We start from the raw sequence: 25,270 nt of genomic DNA, 5'->3' as shown, positions 1-25,270 counted from the left end.
ATCACATGAATTAGATTGTCATTAACAATTGAGTTATCTATCACTGTGTAACAGGTTTCCAATTTATACACGCTCTCATCTAATTAATCTCCAAAGAGAATAATTTCCAACAACAGCCGTTTGGCTAACCTGTCACTCTCTTCTCATTGTACTGAGGGAAAAGTTATTTCATGTGGTCTCTCTGATGAAAAGACATGAAACCGTAGCGCTGTTGGTCAACGCCTACCCATCAGGCACATGATTGTGGATAGGCCCAATAGTGAACAGGGAGAGGAAATATCTATAAATTAATGGTGCTGCCCATTTAGGAACACTAAAGATAATTGCCAAAGTTTTCCCTCCATGAAGCAAAATGTCAAAGCACCATCATCGTCATATAATCTAAACTGTAAGCTGATCGTTAATGTTTTGTAGTGTTTCTTTCCTTTACATCATCTTCAGCCAATATCCTCAGGCTGATCAGCCAATCCAATAGAAACAACCCTCACCTTAGAACCAAACCAGACCCCTACAACTCTGCAGAGAAATGTCAAAGATGTGATTTGTATACCCTCCCACACACTCCGTCCTCAACCAGGAAATKATAAACAACTTGTCACTATTTTCTTGCATGCTAGCCTTTGAAACCCCCCATTCCCCATCTTATTTACATACCCCATGAGGCTCATTCAGAACACATTCATTAATGCAGAAGAAACATTACTCAGATGTCTGATTCAAATTAGGAGGATCAAATCCCTTTCAATGTGTTTGTAGGACCCCCACATCGTGTTTTCTATTAACCCATAGAGGACACATTGATTCAGAATATGAGAGAAAATTAAATCAGGGGGGATGGGTGAGGATAGCATGGGAATCTGTTTACGGTCTTTGATCTCATCTTAGGTCACAAGCCTCTCCTAGCTCATATCATTCTGCTTGGGGGCAGTCGGCTTAACAGAGATGTGGTCGATAAATTAAATTGAATTGCTTAATTGTTTATCTCCTCGTGCACTTACTAACACATTCTTCTGCTGGCATAAAACACACTATAGCCTTGAGAATAAGTGTTCTGTTCTCACGCTCATGACAAGCCCCCCCATCCAGCCCAGACCGCACGCAACAAACCAAGGCCAACACTTACACATAGCTAGATAACAAAGATGTTTTATTTAAAGAAAATGCATGGTCATACATACGATACAAACACTGACAGAAAGGCAGGAATAGCATTATAAGATCATTCAGGTTGCACTTAACCATTCCCACTGAGCAAAAGGATTATAGTAACAATACAGAAACACATATTTAAATATAAAATGCCTCTAAAGAAATGTCAGCGTCAAAATACAAACTTGATCCTAGAGACGTAAGCATAGGGACAACAATTTGGGTTTCTACGTACATGACCAGTCCTGTAACCAGCGAATAATTATGGGCTTCAGTTACAACAAAGCAGAGGAAATGGAAGTGTCCATTACAATGACCAGTCCAGTTAGACTGCTGTGCCTCTCTCCAGATTCTGCTTGATCTCAGCTGTGTATTTGCCATAGAACCGCTCTGCCTTCTTGTTGAACTTGGCGTTCCTCTCGTTGATGTAGTCAATGTCTGCGTCATCGTTGTAGGCCCTACGCCGGCTGTATTTGGCCCGCTTCTCGATCCTGTGAAGAACAGCAAAGGATCAGTGTCAAGAAACCAAAAGAACACACAAACAACTTACAAACCAAAAGGACAACAATCATAGTAGAAAAACCTCATTCAGTTACTTAAAATCCAGTCTCTCCAGAATGACTCACCATCACACAAAAGCAACAATCCCTAAACAAAGACGGTACACGTTCATATGCCAAAGCACCAATGAACAACCTTACTCTTCTACTCGAACACACAGGCACACACAGAGTCAAGTCGCTAACTCACAGCCTTTAGTTAGTGTCTTCTAAGCAGAGATGTGCGTCATGCCCTGGCAGCCCAGTCTCATCTCTCACAGGAGCATCACTAACACAAGGCCGCCCTAAATATAGCTGGGTGCTGAGAGAGGAGAGAATGAGGTCTAATGTAACCCAGGGACACTAGGGCAAGGAATATGCTGGTCAGGTGTGTGGGACTTGAGGACTTGACCTCAGGGGTTAAAGAAAAAATATATATAATAATGACTGAAACCTACGTCAATTTCAGATTGACTGGGGCCAAGTTAGCCCCCCATTTCATGTCAGAAAGTAATGACCATCATGCTTTTAGGGAAAGAGGATCATTTTGTACAGTATGACTTCGACCAGTTTCAGTCCCCTTGCTTAGGTGGCCCGGGGTCCTCCCTAATATCATTTTTATGTAGGAGAACTGAGAAGCTCAGTTCTGGTGACTTTTTAAAAGGAAATTRTACTCCAAAATGAAATAAAATGACACCATCTAAAATACAATTTCCACCCCCAGAAAAGAGCCCAATAACATATTGGTTAACATGTAAAAAAAATTATGTTAACATATTGGAACAGGCATATAGCCAATAAGCATCATCACCTGTATCCTGACTGATGCAGCATAGTGGCTATAAAATGTACATAGGCTGAAGCATGGGGTTTGTCCATCTGCAGTTACCACAGTGCAGTGGTGTAAAGTACTTAAGTAAAAATACTTTAAAGTACCACATAAGTAGTTTTTGGGGGTATCTGTACTTTACTATTTATATTTTTGACAACTTTTACTTCACTACATTCCAAAAGAAAATGTACTTTAACATCATACATTTTCCGACACCCAAAAGTACATTTTGAATGCTTAGCAGGACAGGAAAAAGGTCCAATTATTGCACTTATCAAGAGAACATCCCTGGTCATCCCTACTGCCTCGGATCTGGCAGACTCACTAAACAAACTTTGTTTGCAAATTATGTCTGAGTGTTGGAGTGTGCGTAATATAGGGAATTTTAAATTATTTATACTTTTACTTTCAATACTTTAGTATATTTTAGCAATCACATTTACTTTTGATACTTAAGTATATTTCAAACCAAATACTTTTACTCAAGTAGTATTTTACTTGGTGACTTTCACTCGAGTCATTTTCTATTAAGGTATCTATACTGTCACAAGTATGACAATTGTGTACATTTTCCCACCGCTGCCACATTGGACATAACATCCTGATTATTATTATTATGAATAATTATTTTATTGACCTTATAAGATGCCATTGCCCCTTTAAGAGCTCTGTTGCACAGCTGCACCTAAACCATGCTTGAAACTCCGGTTGTAACTGCATTTGTAAATCAATGCCTCTCGCGCAATAGACGGATTAGATGACAACGCACGCTTCAAATGGGGCAGAAGGCCGTGTGGCCAGATTGCTAGCAACAATGACAAGACACTGCCATCTGGGGAATCGTAGGTGACTCGTTTCAGCTAGTTTTATATTGTTCTTGATACCATGTCTTGTTTTGAGGTGTTTTGACTGATGTCATGTCTATGCTAATATGGTTGAAATTCACAAGCTAAACAACAATTGTTACAATGTAGTTGGGAGACAAAAAGTGCTCATTGTGCAAATGTATTTATGTTTTCAATAAACATGTCAACAATCCAAGCCAACCCCATCTGTTTTGCCCCAGAGTTGCACACGCGTCGGTTTTGTTGCTAAACAACCAACCAGTCTATCGAAAGAGTAAAGAAATAAAACTGGGACCCCCCTCTTTTTTAACAAAAGCCAAAACTGCTTTRAAAAGTGTTTTCCTGTAATTGTATTAAGAATAGTTGTGCATTGACTGCTTGTCAGAAAACATTTCCCTCCCGATGGCTCTTCGCAACTTCAATGCGCCTCAAAATAAATATTTATCTCATATAGAACACGCAACAAGCTGACTAGGTAAATAGGTCAACTATTCTACTATGGGGTTGTTTGATTTCATCCTGAGTGATAAAGTAGAGGCTTTGAATGACTTTGCCAGCAGTATCAGTAGTAGGCTAGACACCGCCGTTTGAGTTGGGCTCTGTGTCTTATAGACTACTGTTAGGGACTACTCCCTTCATCTGAACATCGGAGTGTCTGCAACAATCACGCATGTCAGTTCAGAGGACATATTTCGTAGAACAGACATGCTTCTGTATTAGGCTGGGTCATTTCTAATGCCGAGCGGTTATTGCTTTTTGAGGTCGGTTCGATATATATAAAAAWWAAAAAAAAGGAATCACAGTTTTCGATAAAACAATAAAAGTCCCATGATGGTAGTGACTGGCCATTAATGCTCGTCACTTATTAACCATCATTTATTCACATGGCTTTATTATTTCATTCCAAGTCATCTCATCTCTATAGAGCTGCTGCCTATTCTGTCTGACAAAAATCACTATTTTATTAGTTCTTCAAAGTAAACAAGGCATACTTTTATGACTGCTGAATACCAACTATCAATCACTTAGATCATGTATTCTCTCATTCTCTCAGACTACTTGTCTACGCCTCACAGACCCGGACAAGTTTAAGCGGGCGCGCAATGAATTATGGTCATTGTTGTTAACTACCACGTTTACTGCGCTAAACTATGTAGAATATTGGCCTTTTGGAAACTACAACTCCCTACTACATTTCAGTTGATTGCAATCAGTTGTACAACTGACTAGGTATCCCTCTTTCCCTTACATTGCACAGTTCAGGCTTGATTCATCTCTACAGAAACTGCACATTGAGCTCTCAGAAAAAAAGGCGAACAAAATGGAATTCAAAATTATTTTACCGACATCGGTCAATTAGTTGTTTAAAAAATAACCAACATTTTGGTTAATCGCTCAGCACTAGTCATTTCCAAACTATCTCCAAATCCATGATATCTCCAGGACCCATATGACAGAAATCCATCGCATTGATGGAGAACTATAACCCCTGTGACCTTAGCTGGTATGGAAGGTCCAGTGTGCAGCTTGACTGGTCTATTCCATGCCCATTCTTTCAAAAGGCACGCCATGCATTAATGAATTGGGCAAATGCATTCTTCTGACAGCCTATCCGGCCAACTGAAAATCAGAGATGAGAGCTCATTAACTAGGACACTCCCAGTCCCCCACGAAGATAGAAAGTGAGAGAGACAAGACTTTTCCAGCACCTTCCCAGCGGGAGATACCTTAACAGCCTTATCAGCCAGCCCCATCAGGCTTAACACTGGGGCTTATTCAGTAGGTATTAGATATGCCGCAGGTTTCATGCACGCAAAGGTCTGCCTGCCCCATTCACGAAGGGCTCTCATTCTTGTTTTGGACTCCAGTGCGTTGAATGCAAGGTCAGAAGGGGATAGGATCTTAGTCTGTGTTACGCTTACTGTTTCTCCACATCCTCCACCATGCGGTCGATGCCCTCCTTGGAAGGGACGTGGGTCCCATGGATCAGACTGTTGGATGTGGGGTGGAAATCCTCACCGCTGTGAGACAGAACAGGAGAGTCAGTTAACATAATAGGCATTATAATGATCCTCCTCTACGCCATCCATCTCTCCAAACTGAATACCAGTCATCTCTATGACTGGGAACATTATGCTGTAGTGTAGTTCACCCTTCACAGCTCCACATGTGGCAGCCATTAAGGGGAAAAACCTGTGGGTACTGAACTCATCTTTGGCTGATCAAGAAAGCCCACCATAACTATAACCATACCGTTCCTCTCGAGCGTTTGCCTCACATTGACGCTTTCAAGACATGAAATGACTGAGTCTGTGGCTATGTCAAAACGAACCCAGGAGCAGGAGAGGGGCACGCTGATCTGTGAAAACTGGGATGGCAGCATCGATTATCTAAAATAACTGAAAGCTTAAGGCCAACGAAAAAAAAATATGTCATGCTACTCATTTTAATGGGGGAAATACGGTCTTCTCTGAAACACTCAGTAATGGAAAAGGAAGAGAGGCGTTTTATGAGGAGGCTCCAACTCACCACTGCTCTCGCTGCCTCTCGTAGCCATCCATGTCTGGTTTGATCTGCTTGGTGAGGCGCTGGTACTGTCGCAGCTGGGCCTCTGCGTAACCTGCGGGCCAATGGCAGCAAACAAGAGGGGGTATAATTACCGGAACTAACTTCAAGCAGGCGCAAAGCCCTGCGACAAAACCTGCGTCTGGTTAAGGGAGATGAGGCCCTTTCAAGCCCCTCTGGTGATAATTCTCTCCCCAGAGGTTTAATTCAGAGACGTTTTGATGCAACAGATGGCAGCCATATTTGGGGAACGCAGCGATCCTTTTTGGCAAATTAAATTGGAGGCAGTTAAAAATTATTTATCCCAAGGGGTCTTTACACGCACCCAGAATTGCTCTGTACAGGGCTGCACTGCGGTGGAGTGACTGTACCACGTCCAGTAGCCCTATCCCGCAATCTAATTTCTGTACTGCCTTAAAGGCTGGTCTTTGTGGAGCTGAGGTCTTTACAAACAACCAGGCTCTACAGAACAACATTAAAAAGTCACTCTTTCCCACTTGTTTCTCCAGAGGTAAATCTTATTTTAGGCGATAGCTTGATAAAAATAAAAAAAGATTGAGGATGTACAGCACGACATACTGATAGGTGTTCTCCAAGCCCACGGTTGAATGGCCCTCAAAACATCTGTGTCATTGTGTTGTGTGACAAAACTGCACATTTTAAAGCGGCCTTTTATTGTCCCCTTTTAAGGTGCACCTGTGTAATGATCATGCTGTTTAATCAGCATCTTGATATGCCACACCTGTCAGGTGGTTGGATTTTCGTGGCAAAGGACAAAAACTCACTAACAGTGATGTAAACAAATATGTGCCCATTCTTTTTTTGAGAAATAAGCTTTTTATGCGTATGGAAATGTCTGCAATTTTTTTTTGCTCATGAAACCAACACTTTGCATGTTGCGTTTATATTTTTGTTCAGTATAATATATATATATATATATATATAGCACTGATATATATATATATATAATAGCCTATAACTAGGGACCAGAGTTTTTCTTGTTCAGGAAAGGTGACCAGCTGAGGGATTGAAGTCCTGTTCGCTCAGTAAAGGAGTCCTATCTCTCACCTGAGAATCCTGGGTCAGGGTTTTTCTTCTTCTTCTTTCTCTCCCACCGCTCAGCATCCTCAGCACTGATCTCTAGCAGTTTCACCCTGTCATAGTCCTCCCCTTTGGCCGCACACTCCTGAAATCACACAGAAACACACCAAGTCACTAAACAACAACAGAGTACATACTACATACATACAATTACTAGATAAACTTATAACATGACTAATCTATTATCCTAAGGTACATAACTTGCAGGACTTATGACATCTTTTTGACCAGCCAACAAAAAAACATTTTACTGTTCATCCAACAAGCAGTGTCTGTGATAATTATTTCACCTTAGCTCTGCCACTGTATATAGTCATTACTACATTAACAATATTACGTTGTGTCATAAACATCAAAAATCTCCCCGCAAGATAAAACACGCATCTTCATTTCACCGTTAGAATCAGCAAGTTTCGACTTCCCGTGTATTTGTCTGCTCATTGTGAACCAGAAGGTCCAGCATTCATAGTGAATGCACAATGGTGCCAGAGCAGTAAGCTCCACCCCACTCCACCCCCCCTCGAGCTGTAGTCTTTTAGAAGCTGCAAAGAAATGTGTCACCTTGTATATCTAGCAATGAATCTGCCGATCAGAACGTCGCTGAAAGACGTCCAATGGCTCTATCGAACAAGGACAACCATATCTACATGCCGACAAACGTATAGTATGATCGGTATAACAGATGCTTCGCGAAATGCCACAAAGCAGGACTACATATCAATCATTGGTGTACCGTTCGGCGAGCAAATCCTAGACCTGCCTTCTTTGTGGCCAATTGTGTGTGAAACATCTCACTGACCTCGAAATGCCTCAGACATGATCAAAACAAACCCAAAGTCACCCTCGGTGAAATTTCCCTTCATGCATAGCAGTTAACTATGTACGTTGATAAAGACCTTTTTCTTTTCATCGGTCATGAGTTCCCACTCCAGACGGGCTTTCTTAGCCTCCCAGTTAGTTGGAAGCTTCAGTCTCTTGTCCTCCTCCACAACCTCCTTGTGATTGAGCTTGCGTGCTTCATTCTGCAACAGATACCACAAAATACATAAATTCCAGAACTTGAATACAAAGAACACAGATCCAAGCTATACCATATAAACTCAAGCTACTTGTGAGCTCAAATGAGGGTAGGCTACTAAGATGTTACTAACCCATTCATAAAACGCTAACTACCTTTAGTACCCATTGACAATAGTATGTTCTGGCCGGGGAAATTGTGATGAGCACCGATGCTCATTCTGAACCTTAAAACTCATTGCTTGCGGTATGGTTTTGGAATGTTGACGAGCTCAGGGGGAGGATTTCCTTCCACAGAGACATCAGGGATTGTAATATACTCTGTTTCACGGAAGCATGGCTCTCTTGGGATATACTTTGGGTCCGTAGAGCCAGTTGGGTTCTCAGTTTATTGCGCAGACAGGAATAAATGTCTCTCCGGGAAGAAGGACGGGGTTGTATGTTTCATGATTAACTACTCATGGTGTGATTGTGATAACATACAGAAACTCAAGTCCTTTTGTTCACCCGACCTAGAATACCTCACAATCAAATGCCGACCGTATTACCTCCAAAGAGAATTATCTTCGGTTAGTCACAGCCGTGTATATTCCCCCCCAAGTAGAGGTTGACCGATTATGATTTTTCAACGCCGATACCGATTAATATGTAATAATGACAAGTACAACAATACTGAATGAACACTTATTTTAACTTAAATAAAATCAATTAAGTCTCAAATAAATAATGAAACATGTTCAATTTGGTTTAAATAACGTAAAAACAGTGTTGGAGAAGTAGAAGTGCAATATGTGCCATGTAAAAAAGATAGCGTTTAAGTTACCTGCTCAGAACATGAGAACATATGAAAGCTGGTGGTTCCTTTTAACATGAGTCTTCAATATTCCCAGTTAAGAAGTTTTAGGTTGTAGTGCAGAAAGCAGAGCTTGTCTGCATGCTCCCCTATCAGTCTGCTCCTCCGCTTATCATAAATGATTCCCATCTCACTGAACACTCTCTCACCTGGGACCGAAAAAGGTGGAGGACAGAGAAACTTCTTTGCCAGTGAAGCGAGTGATTGAAGTCCGTCCTCATTCTGCTTCCACAACTCCAAAGGCAAGCCGCTCTTTCTGTCAATGACGGGCTCTGTGAGGTAACGCTCCAGCTCAATTTCTAAACTGCACTGGACTTCAGCCTTGCCCTCTTGGCTTCCAAGGATTCTAGCGTAGAGGCTGTCGATCTTTGCACCTGGATCTGGGTCCTCCTCTTCACTCGTCCCAACTGCTGTGGCTCTGGGATTTGGTTTCCTTAGTAGGTCAGACTCCTCCTTCAGCCTCCTCAGGGACAGCACTTTTTCTAGTGCTGTCCCTGAGGTGAAGGCGTAGCTCTTGTAACGTGGATCCAGGACAGTTGCCAGCCCCAGGCACTGTCTCCTCGGCCTTGGAGAACCGCCTTGTCAGACTATCCAACATGGTCTTCCGTAAAGTTGATGCCTTGAGTAGAAGAACCCTCTTGCTACAGTATCAGCATCAGCACACTGGGGATGATGCAATGCAGCTGTAGAGTTGGAGTGGCTCATCTCCAGCGTCACATCCTCCATACAGTTGAAGTCAGAAGTTTACATACACCTTAGCCAAATACATTTAAACTCAGTTTTTCACAATTCCTGACATTTAATCCTAGTTAAAATTCCCTGTCTTAGGTCAGTTAGGATCACCACATTATTTAAGAGTGTGAAATGTCAGAATAGTAGAGAGAATTATTTCTTTCAGCTTTAATTTCTTTCATCACATTCCCAGTGGGTCAGAAGTTTACATACACTCAATTAGTATTTGGTAGCATTGCCTTTAAATTGTTTAACTTGGGTCAAATGTTTCGGGTAGCCTTCCACAATAAGTTGGGTGAATTTTGGCCCATTCCTCCTGACAGAGCTGGTGTAACCGAGTCAGGTTTGTAGGCCTCTTTGCTCGCACACGCTTTTTCAGTTCTGCCCACACATTTTCTACAGGATTGAGGTCAGGGCTTTGTGATTGCCACTCCAATACCTTGACTTTGTTGTCCTTAAGCCATTTTGCCACAACATTGGAAGTATGCTTGGGGTCATTGTCCATTTGGAAGACCCATTTGCGAGCAAGCTTAACTTCCTGACTGATGTCTTGAGATGTTGTTTCAATATATCTACATAATTTTCCTTCCTCATGAGGCCATCTATTTTGTGAAGTGCACCATTCCCTCCTGCAGCAAAGCACCCCCACAACACGATGCTGCCACCCCGTGCTTCACGGTTGGGATGGTGTTCTTCGGCTTGCAAGCATCCCCCTTTTCCTCCAAACATAACGATGGTCATTATGGCCAAACAGTTATATTTTTGTTTCATCAGACCAGAGGACATTTCTCCAAAAAGTACAATCTTTGTCCACTTGTGCAGTTGCAAACCGTAGTCTGGCTTTTTTTTAAATGCGGTTTCAGAGCAGTGGCTTCTTCCTTGCTGAGCGGCCTTTCAGGTTACGTCGATATAGGACTCATTTTACTATGGATATAGATACTTTTGTCAAGCAAAGAGGCACTGAGTTTGAAGGTAGTCCTTGAAATACATCCACAGGTACACCTCCAATTGACTCAAACGATGTCAATTAGCCTATCAGAAGCTTCTAAAGCAATGACATCATTTTCTGGAATATTCCAAGCTGTTTAAAGGCACAGTCAACTTAGTGTATGTAATCTTCTGACCCACTGGAATTGTGATACAGTGAATTATAAGTGAAATAATCTGTCTGTAAACAATTGTTGGAAAAATTACTTGTGTCATGCAGAAAGTAGATGTCCTAACCGACTTGCCAAAACTATAGTTTGTTAACAATAAATTTGTGAAGTGGTTGAAAAACAAGTTAATGACTCCAACCTAAGTGCATGTAAACTTCCAACTTCAACTGTAGGTGCCAGAGTCTCAATTAGGTTAGAGACAATGTCCCACTGTGCAGCAGACAAACTGCTGATGTGTCCGTATTCACCTGTATACACATTCCATGCACACCTCTGTTCAAACATCCTCTGCAACATGTGTAGTGTTGAGTTCCAGCGAGTTTGAACTGCTTGGATGATGCTGTGTTTGGGAAGGCCAAGCTCTTCCTGAATGGCCCTCTGACCACTCTGTACTGGCCAAACAGAGGCTAAGTGAGTTGCACAGCTCTTCAACATGGCAATAATGTCTAGCACAGCTCTCTGACTGGATAGTCCATCCTTGATTATAAGCTGTAGGGTGTGTGCACTGAAGATGAAGTCTGGAAGCTCTGCCAGTCTCATACCTTTCACCATGTTGGCCCCACTGTCCCTGAGGACAAGCACTACACGTTCTGTGTGGATTTCCCAGTATTTCAACATGGTCAAAAAGATCTGACACCACTGTGAATGCCACTGACAACCAGCCAATCTCAATATTTGCTTAATCCATCTTCTTGGCCCTTGGGTCTTTGTCCTGCCATTTTGTTTATTAACAAGTTGTAAGAATGCAGCCTGCGATGTCTGTGACGTGTCTGTATCACTTTTTCCTTGTGAAGAATTTGCGTTTGCTTTTTTCATCATTGCTTCCTTATGGGCTTTTGGATGGGTGTTCTTAAGGTGATTCCACAGGTTGGTGGTATTTTTTGATTTAGACGTTGCTGACCCCATGCTTACATCTTTATCACAAATAAGACACCTTGCTTTCCCTGGTGACAATTCAATGTAATAGTCCCACACTGGTGCTTTGCTTTAATCTGCCATCTGTAAAGTTAATGTAACTGCACACAGACAGCTCTCTGAAGTGATAATGATACTGACGAGTCTGCTTAGGAGACACAAATACTCTCAACTGTTTGAATAATAAAACTAGAGTTTAAGATTACCTGTGATGAATGTTGAAAAAAAAAATGAATTTCTATATGCAGGAAATCCTGTTTTAATAACGGGCACGATAAGAATTGACTACCAAAGTGTGAGTCATAATTCCCATGACACCTTCCAGTAAAATCTGAGAAGTGGTTCCATCATTAATTCCATAGGATATTTTTAGATTCACTTCGTGTAGGCTTACACCACCTTGCCAATTTGGTAACTGTGTAGATATCCATAGGACAAGGTAACTCTGATCAATATCGGCTAAATATAAGCAAAGATATATTTTTTTTGTAGAGTGGATTTATGAAAATGTTGACAAACCTTACCCTAGCAAGATTTACACGAGTATCAAAACGCTGAGGCGGTTTAAGCCTGCACGAAACACAGACCTTATTTGAAGTAGATCAAGACATTCCCTATGGAAGACATGAACAGTAATATAACGAAGGAACCCCTTCAGCCGCAAGTTATTATAGGCATTATGACACGTCAACTATTTCTCTCTATACCATTTGTATTTCATATACCTTTGACCATTGGATGTTATTATAGGCACTTTAGTATTGCCAGCCTAATCTCGGGAGTTGATAGGCTCGAAGTCATAAACAGCACTGTGCTTCAAGCATTGCTAAGAGCTGCTGGCAAACGCAGTAAAGTGCTGTTTGAATGAATGCTTACGAGCCTGCTGCTGCCTACCACCGCTCAGTCAGACTGCTCTATCAAATCATAGACTTAATGATAATATAATCAACACACATAAATACAAGGCTTTGGTCATTAATATGGTCAAATCCAGAAACTATAATTTTTTTTAAATCCAGAAACTACTCTGCTTGCACTGAACGCAAAAGAAGTGACAATTTCCCTAGTTAATATTGCCTGCTAACATGAATTTCGTTTAACTAAATATGCAGGTTGAAAAAAATATACTTCTGCATATTGATTTTAAGAATGGCATTGATGTTTATGGTTAGCTACATTTGTGCAACGATTGTGCTTTTTTCGCGAATGTGCTTTTGTTAAATCATCACCTGTTTGGCGAAGTAGGCTGTGATTCAACAATAAATTAACAGGCACCGCATTGATTATATGCAACGCAGGACAAGCTAGTTAACCTAGTAATATCATCAACTATGTGTAGTTAACTAGTGAAGATTGATTGTTTTTTTTATAAGTTTAATGCTAGCTAGCAACRTACCTTGGCTCCTTGCAGCCACAAGGTCCTTTTGATGCTGCACTCGCATAACAGGTGCCACGCAGTCTCCTTGTGGATTGCAATGTAATCAGCCATAATCGGCGTCCAAAAAGGCCGATTACTGATTGTTATGAAAACTTGAAAGTCGTCCGAATTAAAATTGGCCATGCCGATTAAATCGGTCGACCTCTACCCTCAAGCTGATACCACGATGGCCCTCAAAGAACTTCACTGGACTTTATGCAAATAGGCAGTGGCTGGGACTGAGATGTCACYGGAAGACCAAAAAGATCATCAAGGTCAACAACCACCCGAGCCACTGCCTGTTCACCCCGCTATCATCCAGAAGGCGAGGTCAGTACAGGTACATCAAAGCTGGGACTGAGAGACTGAAAAACAGCTTCTATCTCAAGGCCATCAGACTGTTAAATAGCCATCACTAGCACATCAGAGGCTGCTGCCCTATATACATAGACTTTAAAATCACTGGCCACTAATAATAAAACACTAGTCACTTGAATAATGTTTACATATTTTGTATGACTTATCTAATATGTATATATCATCTTCTATTCTACTGTATCTTAGTCTATGCTGCTGACCAAACATTTATATATTCTTAATTCATTCCTTTACTTTAGATGTGTGTGTATTGTTGCGGAATTGTTAGATATTACTGCACTGTTGGAGCTAGAAAGACAAGTATTTCGCTACACCTGGAATAACATCTGCTAAACACGTGTATGTGACCAATAACATTTGATTTGCATAGATTCCCTTTGACTTTTGCTTTGGACAGTAAGATTAATTAACTCAATATAGCCATCTGCTGSCTTTTGGGCTAGATTATTGGTCTATTAAGGAGAAACGTTAGGCTCCTTTAGTCCATTAAATGGGCCAAGACGTTACTAGAAGGTGTCTGAAATAGGAGAACCTTTGAACAAACTCACCCTTTTGAAATGCAGTTCCCGGAATTTTCGGAGGTTCTCCTCTCTCTTCTGAGATGCAGCACTTTCGGTCGGCTCATAACTGACCGAAGCAGATCCCTAATAAATCGCATAAACATTAGCTAGCTAACATAAGTACTAACTCGAATGTTGGATCCACGCTGTACAATGGCAAGACACAGCAAGGTAACGTTAGCTAAATTATCATGCTAATCCATACCACAAACACATCAGTGGTTAAAAGCAAATCGAAAAACATCTAGCTKAGAGGTATAAAGGGAATGGTCTGAAAAGCTAGCAAGTTAGCTAGCTAGCTACGGCTGTTAGCGCTAGCCATGAGACTGTAAACAGACATTAGAAGTACTGATATGGGTTCTCCATTGGGTACACTAATATATTTCAAATGTCAGTTTGATTTTCAGTAACTGTATATCTTAGTCAAAACGAATGAACCCCCCCCCCCTTTTTATTATTTCAGGTTATAATTCGTCAAAACACCAACCTCAGCGCAGGACGCCATCGTTGAGCTGGCAGTCAGGAAGTCTTCACCCTGAATGTCGGATGTTACGCAATGAACAAAACAGGACCGTCATCATATAAATATTGTAAAATCAAAGATCTCATATTATTTTGCTTATTTAGATTTTATTTAATTAGATGCAAGGGGGGGTCAGTGGGCTACTATATTGTCATGGTGTCAATAACATATTCAGGCATTCATTGATAGGTGGATACAAAAATGTCAACAAGTTTTCAAGTGATCCAATTGAATAGCCCACAACTTCAACCACAGATGTGCACATATTTTTGATAGGTTTACTAATGAATTATTTCCGGTAAGATACTACCACTAACCTGAGCTTTTTTWAAATTGTTCTGTAAGTATTGAGGATCAAAGAACAGTGACTCATTGGATATGTCAGGGAGACATGAACCAGAATCTGTCCTAACAGGAGACGTTTGATATTGCGAATATCCTTTAAACCCATTAAGCATTTGTATTCACCAGCTTGTCAAGTTTAATCATGTCAAAATAAGTTTGTTACTCACAAAATATGGAGTTTCGATTAGCACCTATCGTCCTTTCCTGCCGTCACGGTCCAAAAAAGGTCTAAATGAAATAGTTACATACAACTGAAAAAAAATCKTCTTCGGGCCTTATCAATGTTTTCAGCTATTAAGACCTGTGCATGGCAATAAGGTTAGTGCTGTGCTATCCGGGATCATTGGAACGTGAGCGATTGAAAGTGCCGAATAGGCTTTTTTTTCAGTTTGTACATTTTTATTTAGACTTTTTTTGTAAGTACATACCGGCCGTGACGGCAGTAAATGACGACAGATGCTAATCGAAACTCCATATTTGGAGAGTAAGGAACATATTTTGACATTATTACGCTTGAAACGCTGGTGAACGGCAAGTTGAATGGCTGCTTCCTGGGCTCAAATGAGATTCCCCATATCAAAGTCTAATTTAAGGCCAGATTCTGGTTCAAGGGAGACATAGCCATTAGTTGCACAAACTATGACAAAAACCTGTAAAATTATGAACAGATAGAAAGCTATCTGAGTATTAATCTGAGCCTAGAGGAAAGTCTTTGTCCTCAGGCCTAGAGGAAAGTCAAAGTCATTCTACTACCCAAGAGTGGTAAACTGTTGGAAAAAGTTGTGTTTGACCAAATACAATGCTATTTCTCTGTAAACACATGAACAACAGACTTTCAGCATGCTTATAGAGAAGGGCACTCAACATGTACTCCACTGACACAAATGTCTGATTATTGGTTGAAATAAAATGATAATTAGAAGATTGTGGGAGCTGTACTGTTAGATTTCAGTGCAGCCTTTGATATTATTGACCATAACCTGTTGTTGAGAACTTAAGTGTTATGACTTTTCAACATCTGTCATATCGTGAATTTGGAACTATCTATCGAAGGGTTTTCTTTAATGGAAGCTTCTCTAATATCAAACATGTAAAGTGTGGTGTATCTCAGGGCAGCTCTGTAGGCCCTCTACTCTTTTCTATTTTTACCAATGACCTGCCACTGGCATTAAACAAAGCATGCATGTCCATGTATGCTGATGATTCAACCATATACTAATGAAGTAATTGACACCCTTACCATAGAYTTGCAGTCTGTTTTGGAATGGGTGGCCAGTAATAAACMGGTCCTGAACATCTCTAAAACTAAGAGCATTGTATTTGGTACAAATCATTCCCTAGATCATTCTAGACCTCATTTGAATCTGGTAATGAATGGTGTGGCTGTTGAACAAGTTGAGGAGACTAAATTACTTGGTGTTACCTTAGATTGTAAACTGTCATGGTCAAAACATGTAGATTCAATGGTTGTAAAGATGGGGAGAGATCTGTACGTAATTAAGAGATGCTCTGCTTTTATGACACCACACTCCAAAAACCAAGGCAGGCTCTAATTTTGTCTTATCTTGATCATTGTCTAGTCGTGTGGTCGAGTGCTGCAAGGAAAGAACAGAGCGGCAGGTCTTGCTCTTCACTGTAATCAGAGGGCTAATATAAATACTATGCATGCCAGTCTCGCTTGGCTAATAGCTGAGGAGAGACTGACTGCATCACTTCTTATTTTTATAAAAAGATGAATGTGTTGAAAATTCCAAATTGTTTGCATAGTTAACTRACACAGAGCTCTGACACTCACACTTACCCCACCAGACATGCCACCAGGGATCTTTTCACAGTCCCCAAATCCAGAGCAAATTCAAGAAAGCGTACAGTATTATATAGAGRCATTATTGCATGGAACTCCCTTTCATCTCATATTTCTCAAATGAACAGCAAACCTGGTTTCAAAAAACAGATAAAGCAACATCTCACAGCCCAACGCCTCTCCCCTATTTGACCTAGATAGTTTGTGTGTGTATTGATATGTAGGCTACGTGTGCCTTTTTAAAATGAATGGAGTTCAGTCCTTGTCTATTAATGTTCTGTATTATGTAATGTTTCAGGRTTTGTGTGGACCCCAGGAAGAGTAGCTGCTGCTTTCTCAACAGCTAAGGGGAACCCTAATAAAATACCAAATACCACTATAGCAAATTGTGTCATTCTGTGCGAGCCAAATCTTTTATTGTGACACCATGAAAAAAGTAATTGCTTTGCATCTTGCGTTTCATAATAACATCTGTGTTGAAATTAAAACCAGACTTTTACTTTTTTCTTTTGATGTTTAATCAAACAAAATATTGGAAATAAGCGTCACTCACGCATATTGTGATTACAGATATGACTGGAAGCAATAGAGTAGAAAGTATGAAAGGTCAGACATCAGTTTCACGTAAAGTCAGATGTCAGATTTCCACACCGACAGAGACCAGAGACCATGGCAGTGACTGTTGATTTGTTTGAAGTCTCAGTTGTTATGCTCTTTCACTGAACAGAAAGGGAATCTCATAACAATTAACAATGCATCTATTTCTTTGCTAATTCAATACAGTATACAGTAGGCTTAGGTCTGAATATAGGTATTAAATATGATTTTAAGATCTGATCGTAAGACAGAAGTAAACCCTTTTCAACTGCAACTTTAGCATGTTTGACTTGCCAGAATGTATGTATTCCCTATTTGATTACATTATACTAATATAGCTCCACTTAATTAGGATGTAATTAAGTGTAGTTTATAGTCTTAGATTAAAGCATCCTAGATCACAGGCAATGTTAATGGAGTGATGCATTTTCACTGGGAACCAGATGGGAGCACGTCACAGCGAAGCAAAACAACACTAATGTAATGGGCAGGGCCCTGCCATTGCAGGAAATAAAAAAGAGGGCAAAGTGCTTGAAAAAAGCAATAGCAACGGAACACAAAATGGTGGCTTAGAGAACATTTATTTGGTATAGTGAAGGAGACAGTAACCTGACTCAGGCTAGTAGGATTTCTTCTTTTGACTCCATGTTTTCCTCATACTCTGGCAAATGATGATATGCATGTGAGCATCTGCGCTTTTGAATATGAGCGTGTGGAATGTCCTTTTTGTTGTTACTCAAAAGCAATACATCTCTCCAGTGCCATTAATCTTTCCAGATTTTGACACATACAGTACCAGTCAAAAGTTTGGACACATCAACTCATTCCAGGGTTTTTCTTTTCTTAAACTATTTTCTACATTGTAGAATAATAGTGAATACATCAAAACTATGAAATAACACATATGGAATCATGTAGTAACCAAAAAAGGGATAAACAAATCAGAATATATTTTATATTTGAGATTCTTCAAAGTAGCCACCCTTTGCCTTGATGACAGCTTTGCACACTCTTGGCATTGTCTCAACCAGCTTCATGAGGTAGTCACCTGGAATGCATTTCAATTAACAGGTGTGCCTTGTTAAAAGTTCATTTGTGGAATTTCGTTCCTTCTTAATATGTTTCAGCCAATCAGTTGTGTTGTGACAAGGTAGGGGGTATACAGACGACAGCCCTATTTGGTAAAAGACCAAGTCCATATTATGGCAAGAACAGCTCATATAAACAAAGAGAAACAACAGTCCATCATTACTTTAGTACATGAAGGTCAGTCAATCCGGAAAACTTCAAGAACTTTGAAAGTTTCTTGTAGTGCAGTCGCAAAAACCATCAAGTGCTCTCATGAGGAGCCAGAGTTACCTCTGCTYCAYAGGATAAGATCATTAGAGTTAACTGCACCTCAGATTGCAGCTCAAATAAATGCTTCACAGAGTTCAAGTAATAAACACATCTCAACATCAACTGTTCAGAGGAGACTGCTTGAATCAGGCCTTCATGGTTGAATTGCTTCAAAGAAACCACTATTAAAGGACACCAATAAGAAGAAGAGACTTGCTTGGGCCAAGAAACACGAGCAATTGACATAAGACCGGTGGAAATCTGGTTACTACGTTATTCCAAATGTGTTATTTCATAGTTTTGATGTCTTCACTATTATTCTACAATGTAGAAAACAGTAAAAATAAAGAAAAACCCTTGAATGAGTAGGTGTGTCAAAACATTTGACTGGTACTGGATATATTCTCAGTTGTACATCATCCACATACTCACACAGGCACACACACACACTCACGACACTTTAACCAATAACTTCCTTCAGGAGTTCACCATTACAACTAACCTGAAGTAGTGAACTGTCACGTCTGGTCCTGCTCCTCCCCTCCGGCATACAACGTCTGCTTCAGCTCCAGCAGGMGAATCAGACGGCTGCTGAGTATGCTCTTACCTTCCGGGACAATAGCAGCTTCCAGTGGATCGAATGAGCCGGCGCTCAGCACATTATTTAGAAGAGGTCTGCACAAGGAGGTCCAGACGGAACTGGCCTGCCGAGATGACAACCTCATCCTGGACGCACTCATTGRGATGGCCGGATAACCTCCTCCAGGAGRGTCGGCATCTACATCGCTTCTCTCCCTCCTTCGGCGAGTGTTCGGGATCAGAGCCTGAACCCATGGAGGTAGGGGTCACATGCTTTCCCGCGGCGGAAAGACGCAGACGGATGCAGCTGGGGCTCTGTCTGTACTGTGGCTAGGGAGGGCACAAGCGCCAGTGGTGTTCGTTACTTCAGAATCTGGGATCCACTAGAGCAGAGTGGATCACGGATCATGTTACCTGAGGAAATTGCTGTACAYTATGATCTTGTTGCCATCTGATGCACATTCAGATGTCATAAATCAGCACTGCAGAGCTCTCCCTGTCCTATGCCGTGCCTTGATTGTATTACTGTTGATGATATCTGGAAATGTGCACGTACACCCTGGCCCATCTACTGTTGCTATCCCCAATTCTGACTTGTGCTCTGATACCTTCCTCACTGATTTCTGCTCCCGTAAATGCCTGGGTTTTCTGCACGTTACACTAGAAGCTTATTACCTAAAATGGATCAATTGAAAATGTGGTTTCAGAGCTCCAATCCAGATGTGTGCGATTGTTACTGAGATGTGGTTAACTTCTCGCGCTACGGATCCTTTAGCGGGATCATTTTCCTAAACAACCGCTGAATTGCATGGCGCAAATATTACAAAAAAAATTTATAATCATGCAATCACAAGTGAAATATACCAAAACACAGCTTAGCTTGTTGTAATCCACCTATCGTGTCAGATTTTGAAAATGGCTTACAGCGAAAGAAATCCAAGCTTTGTGAGTGTATCAATCAATGCTAGAACAGTTAGCCCCAAATAGCATGGTGCACGAAAGTCAGGAAAAGCAATAAAATTAATCACTTTGATAATTCTGGTGTTTGCACTCACGAGACTCCCAGTTACACAATAAATGTTATTTTTGTTCGATAAATATTACTTTTATAACAAAAAAATGCCATTTGGTGTGCGCGTTATGTTCAGAAAACTACAGCCTCGTTCGCGTCCTGAAAGGCAGAAGAAAATTCCCAAACATATCAGATTCAAAAATATTACAAAAAAAATATTTATAATCATGCAATCACAAGTGAAATATACCAAAACACAGCTTAGCTTGTTGTTAATCCACCTATCGTGTCAGATTTTGAAAATATGCTTTGCAGCGAAAGCAATCCAAGCTTTTGTGGTGTATCAATCCATGCTAGAAACAGTTAGCCATTATTAGCTTGGTTAGCTTGTCACGAAAGTCAGAAAAGCAAACAATTAATCGCTTACCTTTGATATCTTCGATGTTTGCACTTACGAGACTCCCAGTTACACAAATAAAATTTTATTTTGTTCGATAAAATATTATTTTTATAACAAAAAAAAACGCCATTTGGGGGTTTTTTTTGTTCAGAAACACCAAAGCCTCGTTCCGTTCGATGAAAAATCCAAAAAGTTATCCGTAATGTTGTAGAAAACATGTCAAATGTTTTTTATAATCAATCCTCAGGATGTTTTTAACAAACATAATCGATATATTTTCAACCGGACCGTAACCTATTCAATAAAGAGAGAAAAGAAAATGGAGAGCTACCCTCTCGCGTGCAGAGACTAATCAAAGGACACTTGACTACTTTTGAAAAAGTCAGACAGGGGCGTCGACAAATATTCCTTGAAATAAGAGACAAGCACTGTATAACTATCTGTCTAAACGCCTTCGATCACCAGCCTGAGAAAAATGCCATGTGATGTGAAAAAAATTACATCCTGAGTCGTAGTCTATACCCCCTCTTTAAAAATAGCGTAATAAGAAAATACGCAGCCAACAGATAACACAGATTAAAATAAAAGTCCGGGTTAGAGATTCCATCAAAAAGGAACGCATCCTACCTCCAGCCTGGTCTTATCGCTGCCAGATTACTCAACGTTATGTAATACTACTACAAATGCAGCAATTATTTATGACCAAATTTTGGATTAAAGACATTGGGAGTGTTTTCTATGCTATCAGTAAATATTAGTGATGCGGAGAGGAATATTGCTAACGATCTAAGACCTTGAGAAATTAGTGTCCGTTTATCCTTCGGGAGGCACAGTGATTTAAAAAAATAAAATAGCTCTGGCCCGAGCGCTAGCGGTCAAGAGAGGTAAAGGAGAAAGAGTAGTTTTTGGAATACGAGAGGAAAGTGTTAATCTCTGGTGTCAATAACCTTTAAGAAGCAGACAGATCTTCCAAAGGTGGGGGGAGTGCATCGATGTTTCAATCAATGAATATCACTTTAAATCAGTGCTTGACGGGTTGTCTCAACCCAAGTCTGGTCCCCAAACCAATTGATTTGCTGGTTTTAAACTTTACAATAGCATCTTTGTTGACATGTATGCTGATTTTTGGGCTATTTCTGTTCTCCATCAACCGACCGGGTCGCGTGTAACCACTAACCTGCCAAGCTACATATCTCACTGAGGCCACCTCACACACAAAGTCTAATGTGGTACACTGCTTAGAGGTGACACATACAAACGGGACATGGCTTGTGCACAAACCACAAACGTGCAGACATAAGTTGCTATAAAAAAGCAATGGGGAGCTAGATTATTACCAATCCCACAAGTGTATGACTCCAAGACCACCCAGAAAAGGCTACTCTTCTTGATGTTATTCTCACAAATAATCCTGATAGGTATCAGTCTGGTGTTTTCGGTAATGACCTCAGTGATCACTGTTTTACAGCCTGTGTTCGTAATGGCTGCTCAATGAAATGACCTGTCCTGATTTGTCATAGACGCTTGCWAAAAAATTTTAATGAGCAAGCCTTCCTTCATGAACTGGCCTCTGTAAAATGGTATAGAATCAGCTTGATCCCCTCTGTCCAAGACACTTGGAKCTTCTTTTTAGATTTTTTCAGTGGTATTGTTAACAAACACGTCCCCATAAAGAAAATGATATTTAAAAACAGGTTCAGCCCCTGGTTCGACCGTGAACTTGCAGAGTTACTCCATCTCAAGAATTGCATTTTGAGAAAGGCTTGGCACACGCATACTCAGGCTAACTGGCTCTCGTTCAGGCAAATGAGAAATAAGTGCACTCAGGCTATCCGGAAGGCCAAAGTTAGTTGCTTTAAGGAGCAGTTTTCTCTCTGTGGGTCTAACCCAAAGAAGTTCTGGAAAACGATTAAAGACCTGGAGAATAAACCCTCCTCCTCACAGCTGCTCATGTCCCTTAAAGTTGATCATGTGGTTGTTACTGACAAGGGGCAAATGGCTGAGCTCTTTAACCACTACTTCATTAAGTCAGGATTCCTATTTGACTCAGCGATGCCTCCTTGCCTGTTCAACATTTCCTCATCTCCAACCCGTTTGAATGCGACTATCCCCGATGCTTCTCCCTCTTTTCCCRCTGCCCCGCTACAAAGTTTCTCCCTGCAGGCAGTCACTGAGTCCGAGGTGCTAGAGGAGCTCCTGAAACTTGACCCCCCCAAAAAATCTGGGTCAGATTGTTTAGACCCTTTCTTCTTTAAGGTTGCTGCCCCTATCATTGCCAAGCCTATCTCTGACCTTTTTAACCTGTCTCTCCTTTCTGGGGAGGTTCCCATTGCTTGGAAGGCAGCCACGGTTTGTCCTTTATTTAAAGGGGGAGATCAAGCTGATCCTAACTATTATAGGCCTGTTTCTATTTTGCCCTGTTTATCGAAAGTGTTGGAAAAACTTGTCAATAATCAACTGACTGGCAATCTTGATGTCTACAGTATTCTCTCTGGTATGCAATCTGGTTTCCGCTCAGGGTATGGATGTGTCACTGCAACCTTAAAGGTCCTCAGTGATGTCACCATTGCCCTTGATTTTAAGCAATGTTGTGCTGCTATTTTTATTGACTTGGCCAAAGATTTTGATACGGTAGACCATTCCATTCTTGTGGGCCGGATAAGGAGTATTGGTGTCTCCGAGGGGTCTTTGGACAGTTTTGCTAACTACCTCTCTCAAAGAGTGCAGTGTATAAAGTCAGAAAATCTGCTCTCAGCCACTGCCTGTCACCAAGGGAGTACCCCAAGGCTCAATCCTAGGCCCCACACTCTTCTCAATTTACATCAACAACAAAGCTCAGGCAGTAGGAACCTCTCTCTTCCATTTATATGCAGATGATACAGTCTTATACTCAGCTGGCCCCTTCCCGGATTTTTTGTTAAAATCTCTACAACAAAGCTTTCTTAGTGTCCAACAAGATTTCTCTACCCTTAACCTTGTTCTGAACACCTCCAAAACAAAGGTCATGTGGTTTGGTAAGAAGAAATCCCCTCTCCCCACAGGTGTGATTATTACCTCTGAGGGTTTAGAGCTTGAGGTAGTCACCTCATACAAGTACTTGGGAGTATGGCTAGACAGTACACTGTCCTTCTCTCAGCACATATCAAAGCTGCAGGCTAAAGTTAAATTTAGACTTTCCTCTATCGTAATCACTCCTCTTTCAACCCCACTGCCAAACTAACCCTGATTTAGATAACCATCCTACCCATGCTAGATTACGGAGACATCATGTATATATCAGCAGGTAAGGGTGCTCTCGAGCGGCTAGATGTTCTTTACCGTTCGCCCATCAGATTTTCCACCAATGCTCCTTATAGGACACATCACTGCACTCTATACTCTTCTGTAAACTGGTCATGTCTGTATACCCGTCGCAAGACTCACTGGTTGATGCTTATTTATAAAACCCTCTTAGGCCTCACTCCCCCCTATCTGAGATATCTACTGCAGCCCTCATCCTCCACATACAACACCCGTTCTGCAAGTCACATTCTGTTAAAAGGACCGCAAAGCACACACATCCCTGGGTCGCTCCTCTTTTCAGTTCGCTGCAGCTAGCGACTGGAACGAGCTGCAACAAACACTCAAACTGGACAGTTTTATCTCAATCTCTTCATTCAAAGACTCAATCATGGGCACTCTTACTGACAGTTGTGGCTGCTTTGCGTGATAATTGTTGTCTCTACCTTATTGCCCTTTGTGCTGTTGTCTGTGCCCAATAATGTTTGTACCATGTTTTGTGCTGCTACCATGTTGTGTTGCTATCATGTTGTTGTTGTTATGTTGTGTTGCTACCATGCTGTGTTGTCATGTGTTGCTGCCTTGCTATGTTGTTGTCTTAGGTCTGTCTTTATGTAGTGTTGTGTTGTTTCTCTTGTCGTGATGTGTGTTTTGTTCTATATTTATGTTATTTTTAATTTATTTTATTTTTAATCCCAACTCTCGTCCCCGCAGGAGGTCTATTGCCTTTTGGTAGGCCGTCATTGTAAATAAGAATTTGTTCTTAACTGACTTGCCTAGTTAAATAAAAAAATAAAAGGAGGGACGGTCACGTGATGTTACATCCCCTGGACCAGGAGTCTACTGCTCTTCCTGTTAGACTCTTTTTTTTAGTACTCATCACTCTGGATGACTGTCCCTCATGCCCTGCATTCCGGCGCCGCGGGGAACTTTATTGATCAGACCCTTGCCTCCTCTCTCAATATTACTACCTACCCCCTCTCCTCTCCTTTTCCGGTTCAAGGTCTCGACTGTCAGCCTTTAGGATCCGGAACCATCACACACATCACCTAACCACCCACCCTCACCGTGGAGCCCAATCACCAGGAAAACATCCCTTRTTCATCACCAGTGCACCAGTTCACAAGATCATCCTCGGCCTACCTTGGCTTCAGCGCCATAACCCTACCATCTCATTGTCAATGATGAGAATCACCGACTGGTCACCTGAATGCCGGAAGACCTGCTTCCTGTCCCCTGTGGTTCCACGTCGGTTGAGAGTCCTGTGGTTGACCTCCAGCCCAATATCCAGGAGTAATATCAGGATCTAAGGGAGGTATTCTCCWAGACCCGC

The 25,270-nt window shown here is 41.2% G+C and overlaps 1 protein-coding gene across 1 annotated transcript; it reads right to left on the bottom strand.

Moving 5' to 3' along the window:
- Positions 1-1,130: 1,130 nt before the first annotated feature.
- On the bottom strand, positions 1,131-14,626 carry LOC111963187 (pre-mRNA-splicing factor syf2). The gene is made up of 7 exons (XM_023986468.1): positions 14,548-14,626; positions 14,049-14,144; positions 7,928-8,053; positions 6,999-7,116; positions 5,895-5,985; positions 5,288-5,386; positions 1,131-1,640 (listed from the first exon to the last, which is right to left on the bottom strand). The coding sequence occupies exons 1-7, from the start codon at positions 14,563-14,565 to the stop codon at positions 1,475-1,477; spliced, it is 714 nt and encodes a 237-aa protein (XP_023842236.1). The 5' UTR covers positions 14,566-14,626; the 3' UTR covers positions 1,131-1,474.
- Between the last annotated feature and the right edge of the window lie 10,644 nt (positions 14,627-25,270).

This window comes from Salvelinus sp. IW2-2015, linkage group LG4q.2 (genome assembly GCF_002910315.2).
Source record: "Salvelinus sp. IW2-2015 linkage group LG4q.2, ASM291031v2, whole genome shotgun sequence".
Lineage (NCBI taxonomy): Eukaryota > Metazoa > Chordata > Actinopteri > Salmoniformes > Salmonidae > Salvelinus > Salvelinus sp. IW2-2015.
The sequence above is the reverse complement of the archived record's forward strand: the minus strand, read 5'-3'. Positions and strand labels throughout refer to the sequence as shown.